We start from the raw sequence: 8028 nt of genomic DNA, 5'->3' as shown, positions 1-8028 counted from the left end.
AATGACCGAGCAAAGTTCCTGTGAGACTTCCAGATACAGATGGACAAAACAGTGGTGGCTAGCCAACCGGACATAGAGAAGCAGAAAAAGACTTCCGTAGTGATAGACGTAGCGATACCGAATGACAGCAACATCAGGAAGAAGGAACACCAGAAGCTTGAGAAGTACCAAGGGCTCAGAGAAGAGCTCAAGACGATGTGGAGGGTGAAGGTAACAGTGGTAATCGGAGCACTAGGTGCAGTGACTCCCAAGCTAGGAGAGTGGCTCCAGGAAATCCTGGGACAACATCCGATTTTATTAGAGAGCCTACAGAGTAACCGTTTAGCCAGGGATGTGTAATAAGGGTGGACTACTCTGTGGATATAATAATAATGCATTAATTAATTAATAAATTATACAGTTTGTACAATTTATATGTTTATTTATATAATCTACACACACACACACACACACACACACAGTTACTTTAGCCTTCCCCACTGCTCTGCCACCAACTTACCGTAAGGTTGACAGCTGCAACTATTCTGGTGCACGCAGCACATGCTGTACATGTCACAATGCTTTCACATTTATAAGATAACCGCAAAACACTGATTAAATAAATACAAGATGCAGTTGCGTTCATAGACAAATAATCAACATCACCAGAACTCTTATCATCAATAACACACACTGCAGTAATTAATATACTTACAGGTATCCGTACACACACTGGCAGTCCTGGACTTTCCTCACCAGGATCGCAGCCTATATCTGCCATTTCCCACTTCAGTGTGCAGCTCTCTTATTCCAGCCATGGGGTGCCCAGCCCCAGCATTCCCAGGCTTGCACTCTTAATGACTGAAGGAGTGGAGCCGTCATGGCGCACGCACTCAGAGCATGACTCATGACCAAAACATATAATATCCAGTAAGTAAGATCAGCAGAGTCTATAGTGTCATTTACTGGTTATATCATTAAGGGCAATAAAAAGTTCTGTGTGATATGTTTGGTGGGTATTTATTTATTTATGGGTTTTTTTTATGTAATTAAAACATAAATACCACCCTCATGGGTATACAGTAAGCTTGAAGATCAGACGACAGCAAGTTAAGTCTAAAGTCAACTCTTTTAGTCTGACACAGTACTTCTTTCTTATCTTTTGCTTAGTTTGTCATTCAAATGATAAAGTGTTTCTGATCTAGATGGTAAGCATAATAAACATCAAATAAAAGTCATATATTTAAAGTCTATCATCAACCGTTTACGTGCTACAGTTCATCCTGGCTATTGTATAATATTATTTATTCAATTTTTAAAACATTTATGAGCCTGAAGGTTTTCCTTTCGCTCTAGCTCATGTGAGAAAGAAACTTTTCACAGAACTCTGTGCTGTCCTATGAAAAACTAAGTACAACACCTGACTCGATACTTTGTCGAACAAAACAAACCACAAAATTCACATTGATGTAATTAACAAAGACAAGCGTCAGTAACAAGATAAAATAAACACTGACTAATGGTCAAATTTGCTAATAAAATAATGCTGACAACCTACTGACCACCTTTCATGTGTACTTTCAGTTATCGCCTAAAAGTAGGAAAAGTTGATTTCAATCAATAAGAGACCCTCTGACTGAACTGTGCTTTATTTTAGGTCCCCTTCAGATATGCGTTCACAAAGGATAACATGCTAAATGAAATATAACTCTCCAAATGATGCTATAATTGACTCTTGCACACAGGATGTGGGGAAGAAAAGTATTTAAACTTCAGTTTCACATGGTTATTGCTACAAGATTGTAAAATATGATTTTGTGAGTTTGCTAAAATCCTTCAATTCAGAGCCTGGAGACATGCTTACAGCTGAGTTTTACTAAAGACATTGCCCATATTAGGAAAGAGACATGTGTTTGGCTTCACTGATTATGTAATTTTCTGGCTCTCAATGTGACAAATCAAATACAGTCCACTCCCGGAGCTGCAGACATTTCACAACTCAGAAACCACAACTGAAAAATTTTTTGCTTCATTCATTTAATGAAGCACTTTGTATAAAATATGATCCACTTTCTTTGACTTACATTACCTGCAGTATGTTATTATATGTAAACAAGGAAAGCTTTCCCCTTATAGACATAGAAGTACTCCTGATCATTTTATCACAGCTGTGGTAATGTAAGCCACAGCTGTGGGCCAAACAACATGCTAACATGTGAAAAGGAGAATCCACGTCTTCATACATAGAGTGCACGATGGTTCTAGTGTTCACAAACACAACATTTGTTGAGCTCTGTTCGTGGCTGAGACAGTTTATCAAGTAAATATCTGCTTATGCTTCTTTATTTAACCCCTTAGGGGTGTTGTGTATTACAAGTCAACATCTGCAAGTACTGGAACTGCTCATTTTGTGCGTTAACACCAGGAGTGTGACGCGCACATGCATTTTCATTTGTGGATTTTTCCCAAAATGTAAATACATTTAAGCAAAATTTGTATGGAAACAATGATTGAAAGCATCAGCAGTGATGCTAGAAAACCTAAAACAGTTTAGGTTTTGTATGAACCTCCATATAAATGACGACATAAACACAGAGTATAGAGGTAGTAACTATAAATGACACTGTTCTTTATGAGATCATATGAGGCATATGACGCTGTATGACACTGATTTTATTGATTTTATTGTTTTTAATTCTAATTATCATTTTATACTTTTTTTATTTTGCGCTATTTGTGCTCATTTTATTATTATTTGTTTATTTATTTTGGGTAAATCTTTTAACTTATTCATGTATCATTTTTGGTATGCCAAGTGTACAAAAGTTTGTGTTCAGCTGTGTTGTTCTGAAAGTGCTATATAAATAAATTGCTTGCTTGCAAGCAAAAGAAAAAAAAGATGCATTTGTTTTTAAATTACACAGACTTATTTTGCAGTTGTGGGTAGTCAACTCCCAAAGACCCATTTTGAGCCATGATAAACCCTGAAAACTCAGCTGTGCACATTTTTATTGTCACCGTTTCCAACTAAAAAGCTTCCTCTTGCTTCTTTCTGGGGATAAAGCCAAACTATTGCACTGGTTCAGCAGTTTGAATCCAGTGTCCACACGAGAAGCTACTGGATATTGAAGGATTGCCTGTCCCTCATGGTTGAGCAGCATCCCGACTCTGAAAGCCAAACTAAACCAAACCAACCAAACCAAACTTTTTCCACTGCTTGGTGAGTAGTTGGCATCCTGCATGCAAACTGCAGGTGACCATGGCAATCTGATTGCAGCCAAAGCAATCACAATCAGTGTTGGTCAAGTTACTTGAAAAAAGTAATCAGTAACTAATTACTGATTATTCCCCCCCAAAGTAATCCTGTTACTTATTTTCAAAAGTAATTAGTTACTTAGTTACTTTAAAAAAACATGATTTACAACCTGAATAGGTAATAAAGCAATAGATCTTTCAGCCCAATTGTACTTTTTCTGCATAATCCAGCATATAAAATGTGATCAAATGAAAAAGTCTCTTTTTAAAACTAGTTTTATTAGTTTTAATCTTTTAACTTTATGCATCAAGCAAAAATTAAATTATAGGCAACATTTTCTGACTGGAAGAAATTTGTTTAAACCTATTTTCTGCACATTCCAGCACATAAAATAAAAATTGTTTTTTGTGTTACACTCAGTCTTTCAAATAAATGCATGTAAAACACAGCAGAAAATAAATAAAATCAAACACTCAGCCGTCCTGTTGCTCTATTTTCCCCTGCTTAACAGGAGTGGGACAGGCAGAGGTTTGCCCTGGTGCAGGTGTGCTGCATGTCAGTGGAAGAATCTTGGAGTTTCTCTGTGAATTTCACATCCCCGTGGTAGCGCACTCGGTGCTTGCTTGGAAGTTTAGGCGTTTTTCCGCTGTAAAAAGAAGTTTTCTTCCCACGCAGTGTACAGCAGATGCTAATGTTTTTGTCACTTTTTATGGAATCAAACTCAAAGTAAGGTCAGTACTTCCACGCTCTAAACGCTGCACGCTCATACTCTTTCCCAATATCTTTATACAGATATCTGCATATCTGTATAAATGAAAAAGAATGTCAAGTATAGTAAAGTGGATTTCATCAGGACAAAATAAAAGTCCTTGCTCTTGTTTTTATTTCAATACAAATTTCTTTAAGGAAAAACAAAGGAAATAAATAAATACAAAACATCACACTGTTGCCCTTTAATTATTTTTAAAAACCTGACATCTGTGCAGACCACAACTAGACAGATAAGCACATTGGATTCAGATTTGATTTAAACTAACATCAGTCAGTCTAAAAAGTCTGTTTCTACCTATTGGTGAAACAAGCTTAGATTATAAGACTCACATGTTTTCATTTCTAGTCTTTAAAACCTGTCTCTACCCTTCTAGTATTAATTCCTTCTGGGATACAAGTTAAGTATGTATACTATGCACAGACACAAACACACATTACCCATTTCTTGTTTTTATACCTAAGATGAATTATTGTTGAATGAAGACATTTTTCAAACACATGTAAAATGTGGCCAATTGTGTTTATTGGGTAAACGAAAAGGTAGAAGGGGGAAAGGGGGGGAAAAGAGGGAAAAAGAGGGATAGAAAGAAGGAAAGAGAGAGAGGAGAGAAAACCCCAACAATCCCCTCTGAGCAAGCACCAGGCGACAGTGGATAGGAAAAACTCCTTTTAAAGTGAAAAAAACCTAAAGGAGAAACCTATGGCAGAACCAGGCTCAGGAGGGGGCAGTCAACTGCCGGGACTGGTCGGGGGGTGAGGGTGAAAAAAGAAAAAGGAGGGAGGGAAAGGGGAAGGGGGAAAATTAAGATGGAATAGAGGTGGAGGAAGACGAGTTTAGATCAGGTGAGAAGCAGCAGTGTCCCTCCTCCAGACAGTGGAAGCGTTTTTTCTTCTTTTCTTCTTCTGTTGTTCTTGCTTTTGTGGCTGGATTTCAGTGTTTTTGTACCTCGTTTCATTATACAATTCTTGGAGTTCTTGATTTTTCCTCTGAAGAATAAGTTTTTCTTCTTCCTGTTGTATTTTCTGTTGGTCTTTTTCTTGAAGCAGCTCTTTATTTCCGTGCACTTTTTTATCAAGCCTGATTTGGAGCAATCTGTGTTTTTCCTCCATCTCGTCAAGCTTGGAGTCCATTTCTTTCTGTTTCATTTCCATTTGCTTCTTGTTGTGAAGCAACTGTTGATTTTTGTGGAGAGTTTTGTCATGCCTCACCTGCAGCACTTTGTATTTTTCCTCCATTGCTTGGAGTTTGCTCTGCAGGTCTCTCTGCTCAGCCTGTTGTTTCTTGTCTTGGAGGATCTCTTTATTTCTTTCCAGAGCTTCATCAAGCATTACTTGCAAGCCTTCGTTGTGTTTTTCGATGTTCCTTAGCTTGCAATCCATTTCTTCCTGATGTATTTTCTGTTGGTCTTTCTCGTGAAGCATCTCTTTATTTTTGAGCAGTGTTTCCTCAAGAGTTATTTGGAGCATTTTGTATTTTTCCTCCAAGACTTCAAACTTGCAGTCCGTTTCTTTCTCGAGCTTTTCTTGTTGCTCTCTCTCTTGAATGAACTCTTTATTTCCGTGCACTTTTTTATCAAGTCTGATTTGGAGCAATCTGTGTTTTTCCTCCATCTCGTCAAGCTTGGAGTCCATTTCTTTCTGTTTCATTTCCATTTGCTTCTTGTCGTGAAGCAACTGTTGATTTTTGTGGAGAGTTTTGTCATGCCTCACCTGCAGCGCTTTGTATTTTTCCTCCATGGCTTGGAGTTTGCTCTGCAAGTCTCTCTGCTCGGCCTGTTGTTTCTTGTCTTGGAGGATCTCTTTATTTCTTTCCAGAGCTTCATCAAGTATTACTTGCAAGCCTTCCTTTTGTTTCTCGATGTTCCTCAGCTTGCAATCCATTTCTTCCTGATGTATTTTCTGTTGGTCTTTCTCGTGAAGTATCTCTTTATTTTTGAGCAGTGTTTCCTCAAGAGTTATTTGGAGCATTTTCAGTTTTTCCTCCAAGACTTCAAGCTCGGAGTCTGTTTCTTTCTCGAGCTTTTCTTGTTGCTCTCTCTCTTGAATGAACTCTTTATTTCCGTGCACTTTTTTATCAAGCCTGATTTGGAGCGATCTGTGTTTTTCCTCCATCTCATCAAGCTTGGAGTCCATTTCTTTCTGTTTCATTTCCATTTGCTTCTTGTCGTGAAGCAACTGTTGATTTTTGTGGAGAGTTTTGTCATGCCTCACCTGCAGTGCTTTGTATTTTTCCTCCATTGCTTGGAGTTTGCTCTGCAAGTCTCTCTGCTCGGCCTGTTGTTTCTTGTCTTGGAGGATCTCTTTATTTCTTTCCAGAGCTTCATCAAGTATTACTTGCAAGCCTTCCTTTTGTTTCTCGATGTTCCTCAGCTTGCAATCCATTTCTTCCTGACGTATTTTCTGTTGGTCTTTCTCGTGAAGCATCTCTTTATTTTTGAGCAGTGTTTCCTCAAGAGTTATTTGCAGCATTTTCAGTTTTTCCTCCAAGACTTCAAGCTCGGAGTCCGTTTCTTTCTCAAGCATTTCTTGTTGCTCTCTCTCTTGAATGAACTCCTTATTTGTCTGCACTGTTTTCTCAAGCCTGATTTGGAGCGATCTGTGTTTTTCCTCCATCTCGTCAAGCTTGGAGTCCATTTCTTTTTGTTTCATTTCCATTTGCTTCTTGTCTTGAAGCAACTGTTGATTTTTGTGCAGAGTTTTATTATACTTTACCTGCAGCGCTTTGTTTTTTTCCTCCATTGCTTGGAGTTTGCTCTGCAAGTCTCTCTGCTCGGCCTGTTGTTTCTCTTCCCAGTGGATTTCTTCAAGTTTTTCCAGAGCTTCGTCAAGCTTTTCTTGGAGCTCCTGATTCTTCTTGACCATATTTTCCTCTTTTATGCTCTCTTTTTTCTCCTTTTGGAGCAGATCTTTATTTTTTTCCAGAGCTTCATCAAGCTTTTCTTGGAGCTCCTGATTCTTCTTGACCATATTTTCCTCTTTTATGCTCTCTTTTTTCTCCTTTTGGAGCAGATCTTTAATTTTTTCCAGAGCTTGATCAAGCTTTTCTTGAAGCTCCTGATTCTTCTTGACCATATTTTCCTCTTTTATGCTCTCTTTTTTCTCCTTTTGGAGCAGATCTTTATTTTTTTCCAGAGCTTCATCTAGCTTTTCTTGGAGCTCCTGATTCTTCTTATCTTGGAGAGCCAATTGTTTCTCCTCAATAATACCTTCTTTTTCTTGAAGTTGGTAGGATAATTTTTCTAATTCAGCGCTCTTTCTCTCATTTTCTTCCGTCAGGATCTTAATCTTCTCTCTGTTCATGAGATTTTCATTCTCCATTTCTTCCAATCGCTTTTCCTCTAATTCTACTTGTTCGTCCCAAGGAAGAGAGCTGATATAAGGGTCTAGGGACTCATACCATGGAATAGAGCTGGAGTCAGCTTCTTGTCTTTCTTGATTTTTCTGAGACATTTTGGAGTCTGTATACCGTGAGTACGAAAAGGATCCAAATATTTCAAAATGCTTTACTGGTGAACGTTCGAATGCTGCTAACATAAGTGCTGCAAATAACGGACTAAAAGTTGTACCTCCTCACCCCTACTTAAGGATTCATGAGGATCAAAGCTTCAAAGGATCAAAGCTTTAGAAGCCTGTGACATCAGAATTCCATAAGCCAATGAGGTTGTCACATGACATTTTTGAATGAGGTAATGTTTTTGTATGAATTTTTTTTTTAAAATAACATCAACATTCCGTAAGCCAGTGAGGTTCTTACATGACTTTTGAATGAGGATAACTTTTTTCCTTGGAAAATTACCAATAAAGTTTCAATCCCTGTTATTTTTGTAAAAAAAAATAAAAAAAAAAAATAAAAAAAAAAGTGTTATTGCAATAACATAAAAAGTGAGTAATGAATGTAAGTGAAAGTACAATTTTATTTATATAGCACCTTTCAAGCCAAATTAATTTTGTTTGAGTTGTATTGGTAACTCGTTGAAGTGTTACTGGGTATCATAACCAGACAGTTTGCGCATGCAGTGAGT

The 8028-nt window shown here is 37.7% G+C and overlaps 1 protein-coding gene across 1 annotated transcript; it reads right to left on the bottom strand.

Annotated features, from left to right (window-relative positions):
- Window positions 1-4507: 4507 nt before the first annotated feature.
- On the bottom strand, window positions 4508-7607 carry LOC148098573 (uncharacterized). The gene has a single exon (XM_087852168.1). The coding sequence runs from the start codon at window positions 7538-7540 to the stop codon at window positions 4841-4843; it is 2700 nt and encodes an 899-aa protein (XP_087708294.1). The 5' UTR covers window positions 7541-7607; the 3' UTR covers window positions 4508-4840.
- Window positions 7608-8028: the final 421 nt, after the last annotated feature.

The sequence above is a fragment of the Neolamprologus brichardi genome, chromosome 15 (assembly GCF_056152115.1).
Source record: "Neolamprologus brichardi isolate AB-2024 chromosome 15, ASM5615211v1, whole genome shotgun sequence".
Classification (NCBI taxonomy): domain Eukaryota; kingdom Metazoa; phylum Chordata; class Actinopteri; order Cichliformes; family Cichlidae; genus Neolamprologus; species Neolamprologus brichardi.
The sequence above is the reverse complement of the archived record's forward strand: the minus strand, read 5'-3'. Positions and strand labels throughout refer to the sequence as shown.

Coding starts and splice junctions, on each gene's coding strand:
- LOC148098573 (XM_087852168.1), bottom strand. CDS start 7,540: ATGTTAGCAGCATTCGAACGTTCACCAGTAAAGCATTTTGAAATATTT.